Source organism: Dysidea avara, chromosome 1 (assembly GCF_963678975.1).
Source record: "Dysidea avara chromosome 1, odDysAvar1.4, whole genome shotgun sequence".
Classification (NCBI taxonomy): Eukaryota; Metazoa; Porifera; class Demospongiae; order Dictyoceratida; family Dysideidae; genus Dysidea; species Dysidea avara.
Genome location: NC_089272.1, coordinates 46,199,198 through 46,220,802, shown reverse-complemented (window position 1 = coordinate 46,220,802; position 21,605 = coordinate 46,199,198). Strand labels below are relative to the sequence as shown.

The following is a 21,605-nucleotide window of genomic DNA, read 5'->3' as shown; positions in this document are numbered from 1 at the left end:
TAACTCCGTGGCTTTAAGTCTGATTCTTCTACACCATTGAAGAGCCTTTCTAAGATGATAACTCCATCTGTACAGCGATTTTCAAAGCATTTCCCCCAGCGGTTTACCTGGTAGGCGTGGCAAGCAGTCGTTTTTTTTATTAGCTAATCTCGATTGCGTAATTGTTACACACTGTTGGTTTTTTCGTTGTATCTTCCTGGTTTTTAGCTCAATTTCTTTAAAACCACAAAAGGTTTGAGGTTCAATAGTTAACCTATTCACCCACCGATTTTCAGCTTCTTCCCATACGCGGTTTACCCTGTAGGCGTGAAAACATATTGGTGTTATTTTTCGTGATTAATTGCTCATAACTCTTTGCCTGTTTATCGTATTCCAGCCAAAGTTGGTACAGAGATGCGCCTTTATACCCCCCTTCTGTGTGCCAAATTTCAAGGCGATCCGATATGGCGTTCGCATTTTATAGCAGTTTTTGTAAGTGTGCGAAAAGAGGAAGAAAAATAAGAAAAAAAAAACGAAGAAACTAAGCCAATTTTTGAAGTCGCATATCTCGGGAACGCTTGAAGCGATTTCGCTCAAATTTGGAATGTGGAGTGCTGAAGGTTGAGGGAATGTCCACAGCAAAAATCGTCTTGTTTCATCAAGGCAGCACAGAGCTACGGAGGTGCGAAAATTGCGTTTTCTTTCTTCCTGTCAATATACTCACGGGTTTTACGCGCCGGCTTCTTGGGCCGCACGACACACTACCGTGTGTCTTGATACACTGAAACCTTATTCAGGTCACTTTATGGCCAACCTTGTGGCAGATTGCTCTGTATACAATATGACACATTCAGGTTTTGATAACATAACGCAAGCCAGACATGAGATTATTATGTATTATTATTATTGATATTTGGCATTTCATGTGTTGAAGGCATTCCAGGGCTTCTGGTAGTCTGAAATCTCACCACAGTTTACTCAAGCAGTGTTGTGGTCACCACTAAACCACTGGAATGCTGTGTTTTTGTCTTAAGCTTGAACTGAAAGGGATGTTCTAAAACTATATCCTATGGATAACAACTTCATCACTTTCTTCAACAAGAGCTTATAAAAAGCAAAAGTGAAATTTCTTATGCTTTGGGCTAATGCGCAACTTGGAAAGTCCCATCTGTGATTTTATAACCTACATCAGGAGCAGTGCCTTTGGACAGATTGGTTGCCTCCTTTCTGCCAGCGCTCACTGTCTCACATGCTGTTGCACACTAAATACATATCTATAGCCAGTTAAACTACATTGCAGATGCTTCTTACCAATTGCTTAGCCACCTCCTTAATAAGCTAGGTCAGAAAATTTTGTCCCTACAATAATGACCAGTTTTCACTGTACTATGATATTAGTAAAGGATTAATTATCAAGATACTGAGATCAAGACACACGGTAGTGTGTCGTGCGGCCCAAGAAGCTGGCGCGCCACACCCGTGAGTATATTGACAGGAAGAACGAAAACGTCATTTTCACACATTTGTATCTCGGTGATCACTTATCTGATTGGAACCAAATTTGCTACACAGTTGCCCGCCAGCCAAGGGAGTCTACATTCCAAATTTGAAGGAATTCGCTCCAGCCATTTCCGAGATACGAGCTGCCAAAGTTTCGTTTTTTTTTCTTCTTCTTCGTCTTTTCGCACACTTGCAAAAATTGCTATAACAAGCAAATGCGTACTCCGATCGCCTTGAACGTTGGCACACAGAAAGGGCGTCCAACGGCGAATCCTAGCATCAAATTTGGTACAAATCCGATGAATGGTTCAGGAGTTATGACCGATTATTCACGTAAAACAAGATCGATTTGTTGTCACGCCTACAGGGTAAACCGCTTCATGGAATGAGTTGAAAATTGCTATGTAGATGGAGTAACCATCGTAGGAGTGCCTTTTGGTGGTTTGAAAGGAATCGAGATAAAGACCACGGAGATATGACACAAAACCCAACCTGTGTCACAATTACGCGATCGATTTTTATGAATAAAAAAGTATTAGTTTTCACGCCTACTAGGCAAACCGCTTAGAGCAATGAGCTGAAAATCGGTGTATAGCTGGAATAATCTTCATAGAAAGTCCTTGCAGTAGTACAGAAGAATCGGATTACAAACCACTGAGTTATGATTCGAAAGCCAACTCCGTGTAGCAAATGCGAGATCGAGATACTCTATAGAACAGTCACCCTAATAGAGCATTCGGCTAATTTATTTATTCCATTATAGAATTTTATTACATCACAAGTTATTCTGTAGGGAGTTCAGCTGCAAACAGTTAATCTTATAGACAGTTCAGCAAGAAGACAGTCACCATGTGGAGAGTTATGCAAATATATCACTATAGAGATTCAGAACATTACAAGTCACACTGAAGAAAGTTCAGCTAAACAAGTCATGCACTGTGTAGAGAATTCAGCTACAATTAAGTCACTCTCTAGAGAATTCAGTTACACAGAATTCAGCTACACACAAGTCACTGTGGAGAGAGTTCAGCTACAAACAAATTACCCTTTAGAGTGATCAGCTACAAACAAAACACTTTGCAGGGTGTTCAGCTGCAACAAATCAACCTTTAGAGCGATCAGCAATGAACAAATCTACCTGTAGAAGATAAGCTAGAAACAAATCACCCTGTAGAGAGTTCAGCTACAAAAAATCACCCTGTAGAGACATCAGCTAGAAACTAGACACAATGTAAGGAGTTCAGCTACAAGCAATCACCCTGTAGAGAGTTCAGCTACAAAAAATCACCCTGTAGAGACATCAGCTACAAACTACACACAATGTAAGGAGTTCAGCTACAAATAAATCACCCTGTAGAGAGTTCAGCTAAAACAAATCAACCTGCAGAGAGATCAGCTACAAACAAATCACCTTTTAGATAGTTCAGCTACAAACAAATTACCTTGTAGAGAGATCGGCTACAAACAAATCAACCTGCAGAGAGATCAGCTACACACAATTCAACTTGTATAGAGATCAGCTACAAACAAGTCACCCTGTAGAGAGATCAGCTACAAACTAGACACAATGTAAGGAGTTCAGCTACAAGCAAATCACCCTGTAGAGAGTTCAGCTACAAACAAACCAACCTGTAGAGCGATCAGCTAGAAACAAATCACCCTGAAGAGAGGTCAGCTACAAAAAATCACCCTGTAGAGATATCAGCTAGAAACAAATCACCCTGAAGAGAGGTCAGTTACAAAAAATCACCTTGTAGAGAGATCAACTACAAACAAAACACTTTGCAGAGAGCTCAGCTACAAATAAATCAACCTGTAGAGAGATCATCTAGAAACAAATCAACCTGCAGAGTGATCAGCTACAAACAAATCAGCTTGTAGAGAGATCAGTTACACACAAATCAACCTGTAGAGAGATAAGCTAGAAACAAATCACCCTGTAGAGAGTTCAGCTAAAACAAATCAATCTGCAGAGAGATCAGCTACATACAAATCACCATATAGATAGCTCAGCTACAAACAAATTACCTTGTAGAGAGATCGACTACAAACAAATCAACCTGCAGAGAGATCAGCTACACACAATTCAACTTGTATAGAGATCAGCTACAAACAAATCACCCTGTAGAGAGATCAGCTACAAACTAGACACAATGTAAGGAGTTCAGCTACAAGCAAATCACCCTGTAGAGAGTTCAGCTACAAACAAACCAACCTGTAGAGCGATCAGCTAGAAACAAATCACCCTGAAGAGAGGTCAGCTACAAAAAATCACCCTGTAGAGATATCAGCTAGAAACAAATCACCCTGAAGAGAGGTCAGTTACAAAAAATCACCTTGTAGAGAGATCAACTACAAACAAAACACATTGCAGAGAGCTCAGCTACAAATAAATCAACCTGTAGAGAGATCATCTAGAAACAAATCAACCTGCAGAGTGATCAGCTACAAACAAATCAGCTTGTAGAGAGATCAGTTACACACAAATCAACCTGTAGAGAGATAAGCTAGAAACAAATCACCCTGTAGAGAGTTCAGCTAAAACAAATCAATCTGCAGAGAGATCAGCTACATACAAATCACCATATAGATAGCTCAGCTACAAACAAATTACCTTGTAGAGAGATCGACTACAAACAAATCACCCTGCAGAGAGATCAGCTACACACAAATCAACTTGTATAGAGATCAGCTACAAACAAATCACCCTGTAGAGAGATCAGCTACAAACTAGACACAAAGTAAGGAGTTCAGCTACAAGCAAATTACCCTGTAGAGAGTTCATCTACAAACAAATCAACCTGTAGAGCAATCAGCTAGAAAAAAATCACCCTGAAGAGAGGTCAGCTACAAAAATCACCCTGTAGAGAGATCAGCTAGAAACAAATCACCCTGTAGAGAGTTCAGCTACAAGCAAAACACCCTGTAGAGAGTTCAGCAACAAAGAAACCACCATGTAGAGAGTTCAGCTGCAAACGAATCACCTTATAGAGAGTTCACCTTGTAGAGAGATCGGCTACAAATTAATCAACCTGCAGAGAGATCAGCTACACTCAAATCAACTTGTAGAGAGATTAGCTACAAACAAATCACCCTGTAGAGGGATCAGCTAGAAACTAGACACAATGTAAGGAGTTCAGCTACAAGCAAATCACCCATTAGTGAGTTCAGCTACAAAACAATCAACCTGCAGTGAGATCACCTACAAAAAAGCACCTTGTACAGAGTTCAGCTACAAACAAATTACCTTGTAGAGAGATTGGCTACAAACAAATCAACCTGTAGAAAGATCAGCCACACACAAATCACCCTGTAGAGAGATCAGCTAGAAACTAGACACAATGTAAGGGGTTCAGCTACAAGTAAATCACCCTGTAGAGAGTTCAGCTAAAACAAATCAACCTGCAGAGAGATCAGCTACAAATAAATCACCTTATAGACAGTTCAGTTACAAACAAATTACCTTGTAGAGAGATCGGCTACAAATTAATCAACCTGCAGAGAGATCAGCTACACAAAAATCAACTTGTAGAGAGATCAGCTACAAACAAATCACCCTGTAGAGAGATCAGCTAGAAACTAGACACAATGCAAGGAGTTCAGCTACAAGCAAAATCACCCTTTAGTGAGTTCAGCTGCAAACAAATCAACCTGCAGTGAGATCACCCACAAAAACGCACTTGTACAGAGTTCAGTTACAAACAAATTACCCTGTAGAGAGATCAGGTAGAAGAATTCACCTTGTAGAGAGTTCAGCAACAAAGAAACCACCATGTAGAGATTTCAGCTGCAAACAAATCACCCAGTAGAAAGATCAGCTAGAAGAAGTTACCTTGTAGAGAGTTCAGTTACAAAGAAACCATCATATAGAGAGTTCAGCTACAAAGAAATTACCCCATAGAGAGTTCAGCTAGAAGAAGTCACCTTGTAAAGAGTTCAGCTACAAAGAAACCATCATGTACAGAGTTCAGCTACAAAGAAACCACCATGTAGAGTGTTTAGCTGCAAAAAAGCACCTGTAGAGAGTTCAGCTAGAAACAAATCACCCTGTAGAGAGATCAGCTAGAAGAGGTCACCTTGTAGAGAGTTCAGCTACAAAGAAACCACCACATAAAGAGTTCAGCTGCAAATAAATCACTTGTAGAGAGTTCAGCTACAAGTAAATCCCCCTGTAGAGGGATCAGCTAGAAGAAGTCACCTTGTAGAGAGTTCAGCTACAAAGAAACCATCATGCAGAGAGTTCAGTTACAAACAAATCACCCTGTAGAGAGATCAGCTAGAAGAAGTTACCTTGTAGATAGTTCAGCTACAACAATTCACCCTGTAGAAAGATCAGCTAGAAGAAGTCACCTTGTAGAGTGTTCAGTTACAAAGAAACCATTATGTAGAGAGTTCAGCTGCAAACAAATCACTCTGTAGAGAGTTCAGCTACAAAGAAACCACCATGTAGAGAGTTCAGCCTCAAACAAACCACCTTGTAGAGAATTCAACTACAACAAATCACCCTGTAGAGAAGAAGTTACCTTGTAGAGAGTTCAGCTACAAAGAAACCATCATGTAGGGAGTTCAGCTACAAAGAAACCACCATGTAGAGAGTTTAGCTGCAAACAAATCACCTGCAGAGAGTTCAGCTAGAAACAAATCACCCCGTAGAGAGATCAGCTGGACAAAGTCACCTTGTAGAGAGTTCAGCTACAAAGGAACCATCATGTAGAGAGTTCAGCTGCAAACAAATCACCTGCAGAGAGTTCAGCTAGAAACAAATCACCCCGTAGAGAGATCAGCTGGACAAAGTCACCTTGTAGAGAGTTCAGCTACAAAGGAACCATCATGTAGAGAGTTCAGCTGCAAACAAATCACCCTGTAGAGAGTTCAGCTACAAAAAAATCACCCTGTAGAGAGTTCAGCTAGACGAAGTCACCTTATGGAGAGTTCAGCTACAAAGAAACCATCATGTAGAGAGTTCTGCTACAAACAAACCACCATGTAGAGAGTTTAGCTGAAAACAAATCACCTGTAGAGAGTTCAGCTAGAAACAAATCACCCTGTAGAGAGACCAGCTAGAAAAGGTCACCTTGTAGAGAGTTCAGCTACAAAGAAACCATCCTGTATATAGTTCAGCTACATTTCAAGTCACCCAGTAGAGAGATCAACTGCAAAAAAATATCCCGTGGGGAATAATGGGCATGTAATAAACATATGTATATAATTTGTATAATTACTAATAAAATCAAAAACAATTGAAGCATTAAAAATCTTCTTTAAGTTCTTTTCTTCTTCCTGTGGTAAAGAAAAAAACACATGGGTTAAAAAAGCCCCAAAGCCAGCCATAGGCCGGCTTTGCAGTATACAAATACAAAAAGAAGTGATATCTAATCAAAAACAGCCAAGCTGTAAAAAAAGGTGCGGCCCCCAAAAAGGCCATGGTGAAAAAAGATGTGAAATCCAAGGTGGCGGCCAAGAAATGGCTGTGATGGTAGGTTAATGGTTACATTTTAATAACGACAATTCAGGTGAATTTTGTGCCGCTTGGTCTTGGCACCAAATTCACCTGAATTGTCGTTATTAAAATGTAACCATTAACCTACCATCACAGCCATTTCTTGGCCGCCACCTTGGATTTCACATCTTTTTTCACCATGGCCTTTTTGGGGGCCGCACCTTTTTTTACAGCTTGGCTGTTTTTGATTAGATATATATACACTACAAAGTCATCTCCGGATAACCTCCAAATATAGCAGTAACATATTCACCCTGGTCCAATGTCTAATAATTGCATTCTGTCATGACAGAAATTTGACTGTACAAAATACATGCCAGGGGCTAAAAAGGGGGCTAGTGGTGGCCTAAAAGCTAGTTGTAAATGACTTTAGGCTAGTTGTAAAGGGTGATTTTGCTAGTTGTAAAAGTCAGACTAACTAGCAAGCTGCACAGTATCCACAGCAAAAATCGTCTTGTTTCGTCAAGGCAGCACAGAGCTACGGAGGTGCGAAAATTGCGTTTTCTTTCTTCCTGTCAATATACTCACGGGTGTTGCGCGCCGGCTTCTTGGGCCGCACGACACACTACCGTGTGTCTTGATATTATTGTTAAAGTACCTGTATTAATGAGAACTATGTGTGGCCATGTGTGAGGTATGCAAGTTGTAAACATTAATCAGATAATACAATATTATTGTTAAAGTATTAATTAGAACTATGTGATGCTGCCAGTCTTTAAGCGTGTGAGCATCTTCATGAATGCCACTCAAATTTGATTCTCAAGAAAGCAAAGTGTATAGATTCTCTGATAGCAATGAATAGTTTGAGTTTGGCCGCCTTTCCTGCATATGGCAATGCTACTGTATGAACAAAGGAAAGGCGGCCAATCTCAAACTACTTATTGATATCAGAGAATCTATACACTTTGCTTTCTTGAGAAGCAAATTTGAGTGGCATTCATGGAGATGCTCACACACTTAAAAACTGGCAGCATCACATAGTTCTAATTAACACTTTAACAATAATATGTATTATCTGATTAATGTTTACAACTTGCATACCTCACACATGGCCACACTATGATATCATCACTCTTTGTCGCAGTTAACACACTTTGTTTACAGCTATAAGCTGTTTTGGATGGGTATTATTATACACTTACTGTAGTGCGTGTTGCACTTCTACACTCATTAGCGTAGTTGTGTGCATTTCTAACACTACAATTTGATATAATGTTGTGATCTGTTTTTGTCATTATATTTTACAGTTTTATCCTTTTGGATATCATAGTGGTGATGCTGCCTTACAACGTTCTTCACGTTCACCATCCATAACATTGTCTGAAGATTTTGTGTTTTTCAATCAAGTTGTCAGGACAGCATATGTATGTTGATATCACCAACGCTGTATGAAAATTTGTGGTAGCTAAAAAGTGGGAAATGTGAATTAAGACTGTAGTAATAAAATGTACTAAAACAAGGGTGGTCACCTACAACTACATACAGTACTACATAGTACATACATATGTACGTACATACATATTTAGCAACAGCATTTGTATAATAACCATGACTGAAGCAGGAGTCAAATATTTTCCATTGTTTCAGTACTTTTATTAATATAATTGTAAATAAAATTCAAAGTTACTTACACATGACCATGTCTGTTAATCTTTTTGCATAATTATTAAAGAACAGAATGATACCAGAATATTAGGCCATATATCACTTGCAAATGTGCACCTCAATTTATGATGTACCTGCAAGTGAAATAGCCATTTCACTTCAGATTTAGCTGTGTTCAGCCAGCTAGATACCCGTTGCAGAGTTTTACATGTGGAAAACAAAATACCTGAAGCATGTTTGTAGTTATTGTACTCTGCTCACTTCAAATGTGGTGTGAGCTAAAATAAACTTTAATGCTTTAACAACAAAGAAATGGGGGATAGCAAAAGACAAGAGTATGTACATGATGTAATAACTGTGTATCTTTTACATGTGTATGTACAACAGTGCATAAAAAATGCATTGTATCAAGAGTTCATAGTACAAGTAAAGGAGACAGTATCTAACTGGAATGCATCCAGGAAAATCACTGAGTTAAGTGACACATTAAGTCTGTTAACCTTATCAAACTAATTAGAAACAATCAACAGTTTCCAAAAGTACATGTATTATTCCTTGACTGAGCTTAACACAGTAATGATGTACAGGCCTTATTGTAAGCTGGATACTCACCCTTACTTATTATTATGAACTATTGATTGCATCTTTTGCAGTATACGAAACGGCATGTACGTATCTAACCAAAGATATGTCTAATGGTGACAATTGCTAGCAGAAGATGAAAGTGTCATTATTGGCTAGCCAATTGTTTCTGATTGATAACTTTTGGTAGGAAAACACAGACCTCTATGATCTACTGTTAGAATTTGGTATTATTGTACATTTTATTTACATGTGCATATTGTCACAGGTCTTTCAAAATGGATTTATCAGTTTTGCAAGTCATTATCCTACTCCTCTGTCATTTCCTATGATTGGGAATAACATGATTATTGCACCATACTGGGCTGATGTTGACACCACAGGAACTGGAGATATTTACTATCGTCAGACCACCGATCCTAGTCTCCTTGCTAGAGCAACCAATGAAATAAGAGCAGCTTTTCCTAGGTCTCTAAATAACACAATCTCTAACCTGTTGATAGCCACATGGGACAGAGTTCGTTATTATTATAGAAACACTGACAAGGTAATTGTGTAGTGTGCAAAAGCAGATCCAAGGATGGACAAGCACCTTAGTCTTCCCTGAATGTCACACATTGAAACTATTATTCATTTACTAAAAAAATGACTGAGATATATGTATGCTAAGCTTCTGAGATGTGGAAGTGTGTGGTGCACTTGCTCCTTGTGTAACTCTGGTTCTGCTCCTAGTTACCTTTTGTTTATAATTAATGTGACTATATCAACCGGTCTTATTGCCCAAACAGCAGATTTGGTTTTTCACCAAGAACTTAAAGCCACATGGATAAACTATCAAATTACACCATCAAAATCAGCTAGACTTGAGTGGTCTACTATTGCTAGCTGTTTTTCCCAAGCGCAAAGCACAATAACAACCCGTACATGTTGTCTGGGGCCTTAATGTAGCTGAAGATGGTTGTATGTGACTATACAGCTCCGTGGTATTATAAAAGACCTGTGCTGTAAATTTCCTTTCATTTTAGCCAGTTTTGAGAACTAAATGGCCATAACTTGGCCTAATTCATCCTTACGCCTTCCTCTTTAAATTTTTAAACAGCTCCTTGCCCTCTTCCAGCTTCCACCACCCACCCCTTTTGGAAATAGCCTGATACACTGTAAAAAAGGATTTTCATTTTAACAAAGAACTTGTTATCCCTGCTGCAAAAAACACCAAACACTTCATTCATTAAAATAACAACAGGGAAATTTTGTTGTTGTAACATCATTTTCTCGTTAAAGTAAAATATTGTCGTTACACTAGCAGTCACCTTTTGTTAAAACATCTAGAATGTTAAAACAGCAATTAGTAGTTCTGTTGAAACAATGTATGCTTTTTGTCATTTTTTGGCATTTTTTACAGTGTAGAGTCATTATCTAAAATGTTAGGAAATTTAGCTGTTGTCTATTTGTACAGTGGATGCTCTGGAGGGTAAGGAATTTGTGTAAAAGTGTGAAAATTAGCTTCAACCATAAATGGTGAGCTACAGCACAATTAATACTTCAAATCAACATTTTCCAATACTTTTAAATATGCAATAAGACCGGTTTTCCCCAGACTATGTACGATACATCATGTCTGTAGTTAAATACCTTCATTATTTTTAGTGCTAGCGATAAGCTGTATTACCAGAAGAAAATTAAATACTTTTACAAATACAGTAGATTAATGTGTACTAACTCCGTATGGATGCAGTGATAATACTAGCATAGTTTTGGGTTTTATGACAAGCAGGCATTTCTTGTACAGTTACACTGTACTGTATTGGTTAGGTATAAAATCAAATTGTCACCAGAGTGTCCAAAAATACTCTATAATTAATGGCAGACATGTTTTTAGATGTTGTTTCAGCCTGACAGGTGCCTTTAGGATACTGCAGTACTTAATGCATGCTCTTCATGGGCTTACCTTTGTCCTCCTTTGTGACCCATTTCTTTTTGCTGACAACACAAGGTGTTGATTCATGGTAGTGCATAATGGCTTTCTTGTGGCTGACTATCACACACTGGAGGGGGGTAGGACAACACCACATGCACTATGAAGCCTAGCAAAAAAAATGTAGTCATACTACCTGTTGAAAGTAATAGATCATACAACCAACGGTTGTATTGTAATCATTGATGACCACTGCTACTGTTGATATGAAAGTAGTGACTGCCACACATTATCATCATTGTAAGTCTAATGGCAGCGTTTTTCCAAATGTGAATTACAACAAACTAAATAGAACTAAAGTATGTATCAAGCTCTGTTGAGCACCCCACCCTTTATCTACTTTTGTACAGGGTCTGTTCAGCTTACGTGAAATACTTTCAGTACTTTCACAACATTATTATGTGTTCACATGGTCATGTCTTATCCCCCTGATCATACTCTGTATCTGCAGTTACTAGTAATCGTTCGTGTTTTTCCCAGTGACTATATTGATTGCAGAAGCACTTTTCATAGTATTCTTTGTTTGTAATACTGTGTAACAGGCTGAACATAGATGAAAACAAAGTGTAATGGTCAATTTACTTTTTAGTTATTAATGGTTGGGACTGTGTTCAGGTGCAAAATTAATTTGATGGAGCCCTTCTTTCTTTTGATGTGGTATGTGTGAGCTCTCTAGTCATAATTAATAAAATGAACTAACATGTAAAATGTATCCCTTTAGGATTTAACATGCACTAGCACTGTAAATCTGGAGATGTAAGCAACCTCCTTTGTTCCACTACTCTTTATGTCTTTGATCCCTTATCAAGCTTAAAACTCCTTGAGAGATGTAGCAGCAAAATTTAAAATGAGAGGGCTACAAGGGGTAGTGACTGGTTAATACAGTTTGTACAATGTGTGAAACTCACTCAGTATGTAGAGCATGCAGTTTCTAGAGGATCTTGGGGCAAGCCCCACAGAAAATGTTGTAACAGTTCTAATTAAACTAGCTATTTAAAAAAATAAAAATTTCAAAAGGAAGTAGGGGTTGATATACATGTTACAAAGAGTAAGAAAACAAGCTCAAAAATTTTACAACTGAAATGAGTAGGCACCAGCCTATTATGCTGGCATAATTTTGAGCATAATAGGTGCCTGAAAGCATCAAGCATAATGCTAGCATAATAAGCAGAATAATTATCATACTGTAAGCAAAAATGCATGCCACAGAAAAAGGTTGACTTACAATAACAGAACAGTCAATGCCACTCATATGGCATTAAGCAGTTATTTGACATGACTGTTATAGTTTACAATGTAGCCAAATTCTTAATGTACAATGAGTACATTTCAGTTGTTCATAAGCCAAAGCCAAAGTTTATCATTATCCATTAGAAAGTAACAAAACATGGGAACTGTAGCGAAAAGTTTGAGCATAATTATGAGCATAATAGGCAAAAAAATTTTAGAACTGCAGCATAGCATAATAGGTAAAATTAAAAGCATAATAGGCTGGTGCCTAGAAATAAGAAATGATCCAGCAGTAAAAAGTAAGGAAACAAGATTAGACGACTACTTGCAAAATGAGACACATTTTAATGCCTACTTTTGGCTAGCATCTTGAAATGAGACCATCAAATTAGCCAAAATAGGGATTAAAGTGTCTCTCATTTTAGCAAGTAGTCGTCTAATCTTGTTTCCTTACTTTTTACTGCTGGATCATTTCTCATTTCAGCTGTAACATTTTTGAGCTTGTTTCCATTTTTGTAGCATGCATATCAACCCCTACTCCCTTTTGAAATTTTTAATTTTTTAAATAGCTAGTTTGTTTCCTTTTTTGTCTACCTAGCTAGCTATATCGACTCTTTTTGTTTTCCACATAGTATAAATTTCACTTCAAGCAGCTATCTTTTACCTTTGTACACAATAAACACCTCTCAATAAATAATTATCGTCTTGTCTTTTAAAGCTGTTACAGCATAGATCAAGACACACGGTAGTGTGTTGTGCGGCCCAAGAAGGCGGCGCGCAACTCCTGTGAGTACTGTATATTGACAGGAAGAACAAAAATGCAATTTTTGCACCTCTAGCTCTGTGCTGCAGTGATGAAACAAGACGATTTTTGCTGTGGACACACCCGCCAATTTCAGTACTCCACATACTACATTTGAGCGAAAATGCTTCAAGCGTTCCCGAGATATGCGACTTCAAAACTTGGCTTAGTTTCTTTATTTATTTTTCTTCCTCTTTTCACACACTTACAAAAACTGCTATAAAATGGAACACCTTATCCGATTGCCTTGAAATTTGCAGAGGCTCCAACTCTCACTCCCTAGGTGTGATTCTCATGATTCGGCCTTCAATCTCACACTCTCATGCCCAACATTTGTATTCTCATGCCTACAAATAATCCTGACTCCCCGAATTTTCCAATGCTGGCTGCTTCACTCAAGGATTCTTGAGACTAAGAAGGTGCAGCATTGCCAGGTTATCCTATGCTTCAGCAGTCACGTGATCTCTTGTTCAAACTTTCGTTTGGCGGTCGGAGTTCTCAATGGTGGTTCAGGTTGAGTGATTCCTTTTAGACAACGACTGAATGTGCAAGCAGTGTACTGAAACTTTGAAAGTTCACTGGGAATCCAGGTGGGATATAAAACATTGTGAAGTTCAGTGATTCTGTTTATTTTTATTCCCGGGGTTTTGTTGCTGCAAGATAGCTACAACCTGTGTGGACATGATTAGAAGCTAGGTAGCTTGTTGAGCTGGCAAGACATCTCGTAGATACAGAAGATTATTATTGAAGTATGTACTCCAGCGGATCTCGTGAGTTGGTAACGGCTGTCATGGAAATCGTAATATAATGTACAGTAGCTAGCACACACACACACACACACACACACACACACACACACACACACACACACACACACACACACACACACACACACACACACACACACACACACACACACACACACACACCTTGCAGTTATTAATACAAATATTTTACACTAGTAGCTAGTAGTCTAATGCACAAATTCTCAACGGTATAACTGTATATGCAAGCACTTTCAAATATAACTAGCACAAGGAGGCAGTGCAGTGCTATCAAGACACACGATAGAGTGTCGTGCGGCCCAAGAAGCCGGCGTGCCACACCGTGGGTATATTGACAGGAAGAATGAAAATGTCATTTTCACACTTTTATATCTCGGTGATCCCTTATCCGATTGGAACCAAATTTTTGCTACAGAGTTGTCCGCCAGCAAGGGGAATCTACGTACCAAATTTGAAGGAAATCGCTCTAGGAATTTCCGAGATACGAGCTGCAAAAATTTCGATTTTTTTTCTTGGTTTTTTTTCTTCGTGTTTTCGCACACTTGCAAAAATTGCTATAAAACACAAACACGTACTCCAATCGCCTTGACATTTGGCACACAGAAAGGGAGTCCAAAGGCAAATCCTAGCATGAAATTTAGTGCAAATTCGATGATGGTTCGGGAGTTATGTCCGATTATTCGCGTAAAACAAGATCGATTTGTTGTCATGCCTACAGGGTAAACCGCTTATGGCATGAGTTGAAAATTACTATGTAGATGGAGTAACCATCGTAGGAGTGCCTTTTGGTGGTTTGAAAGGAATCGAGATAAAGACCATGGAGATATGACAATAAACCCAACCCGTGTCACAATTATGCGATCGATTTTTATGAATAAAATAAGTATTAGTTTTTACGCCTACTTGGCAAACCACTTAAAGCAATGAGCTGGAAATTGGTGTATAGCTGGAATAATCTTCATAGAAAGTCCTTGCAGTAGTACAGAAGGATCGAATTACAAACGACTGAGTTATGATTCGAAAGCCAACTCCGTGTGGCAAATGCGAGATCGAGATACTCTAATAGAACAGTCACCCTCATAGATCATTCAGCTAATTTATTTACTCCATTATAGAATTCTATTACATTTATTCTGTAGGGAGTTCAGCTGCAAACAGTTAATCTTATAGACAGCTCAGCAAGAAGCAAGTCACCCTATAGAGAGTTCAGCTACAAATGTATTGATGTGGTGATTCAGAGCATTACAAGTCACACTGAAGAGAATTCAGCTATAAACAAGTCATGCACCCTGTACAGAGTTCAGCTACAAATAATTCACTCGGTATAAATTTTGCTACAAACAAGTCTTCATACAGAGAGTTTAACAACCAAAATCCACCATGTAAAGACTTCAGCTTTACTAACAAGTTACTCTGTAGAGAGATCAGCTAGAAATAAGGGAGAGCTCAGCTAGAAAAAATCACCTTGAGGAGAGTTCAGCTACAAACAAATCACACTGTAGAGAGATCAGATAGAAGAAGCCACCTTGTAGAGGGTTCAGCTGTGAAGTGATCACCCTGGAGAGAGTTCAGCTAGAAAATAATCTCCCTGTAGAGAGTTCAGCTACAAAGAAACCATCCTGTAGAGAGATCAGCTAGAAACAAGTCACCTGTAGTGACATCAGCTACAAAGAAACCATCCTGTAGAAATTCAGTTACAAACAAATCACCCTTCGGAGAGTTTGGCTACAAAATTCACCATGTAGAGTATTCAGCTACAAACAAATCACCTTGTAGAGTGTACAACTAGACACAAGTCACCCAGTAGAGAGATCAGCTACAAGAAGTTACATTGTAGAGAGATCAACTAGAAGAAATCACCTTGCAGAGAGTTTAGCTACAAAGAACGATCCTGTAGAGAGTTCAGTTATTAACAAATCACCCTGTAGTGAGTTCAGCTACAGCCACATGAGAGTTTGGCTACAAAGAAACCATCATGTAGAGAGATCAGGTACAAAGAAACCATCCTGTAGAGAGTTCAGCTACAAACAAGTTACCCTATAGAGAGATCAGCTAGAAACAAATCATCTTGTAGAGAGTTCAGCTACAAAAAATCACCCTGTAGACAGTTCAGCTACGAAACGATCACTGTGTAGATAGTTCAGCTATAAGAAGTCACCTTGTAGAGAGTTCAGCTACAAACAAACCACCATGTAGAGAGTTCAGCTGCAAACAAACCACCCTGTAGAGAATTCAGCTACAAATAAATCGCCTAGTAGAAAGATCAGCTAGAAGAAGTTACCTTGTAGAGAATTCAGCTACAAAGAAACCATCAAGTTGAACGTTCAGTTACAAACAAGTCACCCTGTAGAGAGATCAGCTAGAAGAAGTTACCTTGTAGAGAGTTCAGCTACAAAGAAACCATCATGTAGAGAGTTGAGCTACAAATAAGTCACCCTGTAGAAAGATCAGCTAGAAGAAGTTATCTTGTAGAGAATTCAGCTACAAAGAAACCATCAAGTTGAACGTTCAGTTACAAACAAGTCACCCTGTAGAGAGATCAGCTAGAAGAAGTTACCTTGTAGAGAGTTCAGCTACAAAGAAACCATCATGTAGAGAGTTCAGTTACAAACAAATCACCCTGTAAAAATATGTGTTGGAAACAAATCACCATTTAGAGAGTTCAGCTAGAAACAAGTCACCCTGAAAAGAGTTCAGCTACAAACAATGGGAGTTTCAGCTACAGTTCAGTTATGTATAAGAAGTCACTTTATTACCTACAGTATGATTTTCATTCATTGTTAAATATACAAATATTTTTAATCAGACAAAAAACTGTAGACAACATTTCTTCCTTTGTTCCACAATTCCTGCAGAAAAGAAAAGAAAACAAGTTAGAAGGAAGCACCAAAGCCAGTTAATGGTTAGCTTTGTGGCTTGTAATACAAAAAGAAGTGATATCTAAACCAAAACAGCCAAGTTGTAAAAAGAGTGCGGCCCCAAAAAAGGCCAGGATGAAAAAAGATGTGAAATCCAAGGTGGCGGCCAAGAAATGGCTGTGACGGTAGGTTAATGGCAAGAATTTTAATTATGACAATTGAGGTGAATTTTGTGCCAAGACCACGTGTAACCAACATTCACCTGAATTTTTATTAAAATTTTACCATTAACTTACCACCACAGCCATTTCTTGGCTGCCACCTTGGATTTCACATCTTTTTTCACCATAGACTTTTTGAGAGCCACACTCTTTTTTACAGCTTGGCTGTTTTGGATTAGATAGTATTCTATGCTACTTTCTATGGTTACAGCGACTGTTTAAGGCTTTAGCTGCATTTCTAATGGCCTAAATTTTGATGATTTCACAGTAAAACATTGCTAGAGAGTCCACCATTTTAAGAGTAGAACCCTAGCTTTTAGAAGTTGGGATCCCAAAGGGATCTGCCCCTCAAAGACATTATTAGCTAGGTACTTCACAATAAGCTAAACTGGTAATTAAAACGACTACCCAGCATTAACATATGCTAGAGACAACTCCTTGGGTACTACACCTGTTCACCCTCATCTTACGCAGACGTATTCACACTTCGTTAAAATCACATGTTTGGGTTGTGGCGCATGATTAATTATCCTTCGAGAAGAACAAAGGAGCAGAAAGCAAACAGCATGGTGCAGTGGACAGAATGTAATCAAAACAACAGATTCATGAATTCACCATCATTACCTTGACTGTCTAAAATTTCTGAAACTGTACACCTAGGACTACCGGGTCTTACAGCAGGCAGTCTGGTAGACGAAATGTAGATGAATTTTGAATTTTTTAAATCTCACTCTACATTGAAACATTCGACTTTCCACTTCAAGGTACAGCATCATTATAATAGTAATTATGTGGTTTTTTCACATAAATCTTATTTCAAGGCTGTTTTTAAGGTGCGAAAATCCATGAAACCATATGATTTCTTACCAACCTCTACTATACAGTACCATCGTACTGTATGATTTATTAAAATGCATCTATAAATGTTTTGTTTGTGTAAATGACTGCTGTATTAGAGTATATGACTGCTTTATTAGAGTATATCAATCTTAAAAATGTAAGGGTAAATCCCCCTGTAAAATAAAATTTGGAGCTCCCTAGCCCCAATAGCTCCCCCTGTTGTTATACCCATGATATGCTTTGATGAAAGTGGCTGGAATGCAAATATGTACTTTGTATGTATGTATGTATGTATGTATGTATGTATGTATGTATGTATGTATGTATGTATGTATGTATGTATGTATGTATGTATGTATGTATGTATGTATGTATGTATGTATGTATGTATGTATGTATGTATGTATGTATGTATGTATGTATGTATGTATGTATGTATGTATGTATGTATGTATGTAATGTACACACAGACATACATACATACACAGGGACGTAGCCAGGATTTTTTTGAAGGGGGTTCGGATTTAAAGTGGAATGTCTTACAGCGAAGGCCTGGGTGCTTCCCCTAGACTATGTTTAAACGAAAATGCATGCATACACAAAATGTGTCCTTAGACAGTAACATCAAAAGATGCTGTTTGTGTATCTAGCTAGCTAAAACCTACACACTGCTGTTTATGCAGCTTATAGAAACTATAAACCTATTGTAAAACAACTAATCTTCACTTCCAGACAGCATACTGACAGCCAACTTCAATTTCCAGCACACGGAAGTCCTCCACACTTGAGTCCCTTAGTTGGCAATGCTTCTTTCCAACTATACATTATTCTTGGCTGGTCCAGCTGTTGATGGTCAATATATAACTTCGGACATGGCTTGTACTCCAATATGTTTGAGACATCACGTGCCCACAACATGTGCCAAATAAACAAACCATTCATCAGGTAAATATACATTAACAATTCACAGTTGTGCTAACCTGACACATGTATAACACGATCACTCAAGTTTAGCAGCTGCTACCTTGTAATAAACCATTGAACAGTCCTTCGCCATTTCACTTGCGCCATTTCAACCATACATCACGTGCGCAATTGGTCATGTGATGCAATAGATATGGTTCAGAATTAATGTGTGTGATCCTCAAGACTAGAGTAGTACAGAGGAGCACCAGTGGGCAAGTATAGCTACTGGAGAGCTCCAGAGCTGTAAGATTTGGTGTGAATTTTAATTTAAAAAAAATTCTGCATCTGAAGGGGCGGTTCGTCCGAGCCGTCTGAGCCCCCCGCCCTTACATACATACACACATTACATACATTACATACATTACATACATACATACATGTAACACTTTCACACCTCAGATCAAAGGAATTCTTTATGCTACAAATGTGATGTGGCACACTTAGCAGTGCAACATCTAGATGTCGCACTGCAAAGTGTGCTGACAACTCATTACTGCATTCCACAAACTGTACAGCTTTAATGCTTCTTACTATTGAATACTGTAGTAAAATGTATATGAAACCTATATGAGCAACATCCACTTTACATTGTGGGCTTCAGTGATCTCCTGTGACCTACAATTGAGCCCTCCTGTGGCTCTCAATTGAGACCAACCGAATCCCACAATCAAAACTGTCTCATGGTGATAAGGTTTCATATACATTTTGAAAACCTTACATAGTAAGTACTAGTGTTATAGTAAGAGCTAATGTGAAGCTTTGATATAGTAACCATAATGATATATTCAACCACCACAGAGGATCCTGGACAAATGCCAGACCACATTAAGGTTACGGCATACCGGAAGTCATTTAAAATCCAATTAAACGCATCCTCTACAAACTACAGTTCTAGCACACAGACCTTACATGTTACTCGCTGATGTTTGATTGCAATTGAAAGAGCAAGGTATCCTCTACCATTAGCGATAAATTCAGATAAGGGAACTCTTTATTTGCTGAGTTACATCGCAAGTTACCAGCACCTTCGAAGTAACTATTTGGTGTCAACTTGCAATAAACAGAACAAGTATTAGGCCACTATTGCAACACTGGACGTTAGCACAGACTACTAGTTAGTGACCAATAGTACAGAAGACTAGGTAGCTATTAACGCAACAGAGCTATTAACAATTATAAATTTCTTGTCACCCACAGAGTTGTGAAACATCGCCAGTACTATTCGCTACAGCCACAGAAGCCATTTCTTTACACGATAGGTCACTACTCCTACGTATAATACATAAGCCAACACAAATACAGAGGTCTAATTCGTTAGTATACTAAAGAAAACTGACGCAGAAGTGCTCTACTCACCGTTTAGGATACCATACTAAAACCACAAATTATCCTTGCCGCCAAAACTTTGCGCGAAAGATGCAAATTATCTTAAAGAAACATTCTTTGCCACTCTACTTACTTCTGTGAATGTCTTCTTCACTATTACTCTCTAAACAATAACGAATTTCTTCTTACTACAAAGCCACACGCTGTAACACGCATCGTGGCCATATTGTTATTGCGTAAATCTAATCGCATGATGCAATAAATGAATTCTTGTGGTAACATTATGGCTTCTTTTCCATATGGCTTCCATTAGCTGAATTTCCTGTATACCGTAACCTTAAAGGCACCCTCAACCACATCAAAGGCATTTAACTTAAATGTGAATTTAGCAGCTTAAAACTACCGTAAAAGTAACTTGAAAGGGTTAGAACTACTTAAAAAGCTACTTTGAAGTGTTACAACCATTACATACATACATACATACGTACGTATGTACGTACACACTGTGTGTGTGTGTGTACAGGCCTATCCTATCTACTGAATGCATAGATGTACATATATACAGTAGTAAAAATTTGTTTGTTTGCTTAGACCAACACGTTCCAGTGTGTACTAGCCACTAGTGGAGTTGAGTCATTTGTAATATTCCTATATGCTTTTGGAGGAATACAATGGACCACTGCTTATAACTCTGGTGGAGAAGACGGACTTGGTGGAACTGAAGCTCTTGCAGGAATTAATGCTGGTGATGGTTATAACTCTTATACTATTCCTGGATCTCAAACTCCCAGCATTATTAATATTACACATACCAGTAATGTAGGAATACCAGGAGTATGGATATATAACTTTAAATGTAAGTACTATATGTATAATACATTTTCACCTGTTTTGGTATTGTTGCACTTATTGTGTGTTTACATTTTATAGCTGTAACATGGGCACAAGTGATTTGCCTGATATGTATGCCCAAAGCCTGAGGGCTGTGCCCAAAGCCTGAGGGCTGTGGGCATACATATCAGGAAAATCACGAGTGCCCATGTTACAGCTAATAATGTAACACCTCTGTTCAGGCGGATAGCCTTGATATCAATATGAGTGTAACCACTGGATTCGTTTTATATGCATGCCTGAAAAATTTGGATATGGTAAGGCTGTAAATAATGTTGTAGCTACAGATGTAATAATAAACAGATGAGTCCTACGGATATCACGGAAAAGTTGAGTAGGGCAAATTTCAGGGAATTTACAAGTGTTTCATTGCTTTCGTGTTGTTTAAAGACATATACTACAGACCTATAGGGTAAGCTTCGTTATAGAGTGGTTAACTCGTGTCATCCACAATGTGGACATGTCTGCATTCCCAAAATGTGTCAAAACACTTGTGAATGCACTGTAAGACTAGCTCTCACCTTTAAGTAACATTTCCTAACTTT

The 21,605-nt window shown here is 38.4% G+C and overlaps 1 protein-coding gene across 1 annotated transcript in view; it reads left to right on the top strand.

Annotated features, from left to right (window-relative positions):
* The window catches only part of LOC136265851 (uncharacterized), a 232,676-nt gene that overhangs the window by 158,929 nt on the left and 52,142 nt on the right, over positions 1–21,605 (top strand). The window contains exons 37-39 of the mRNA XM_066060787.1: positions 8,227–8,343; positions 9,435–9,713; positions 20,761–21,025. Of these exons, the coding sequence (XP_065916859.1) occupies positions 8,227–8,343; positions 9,435–9,713; positions 20,761–21,025 (661 nt within the window). The remainder of the gene's footprint in view (positions 1–8,226; positions 8,344–9,434; positions 9,714–20,760; positions 21,026–21,605) is intronic.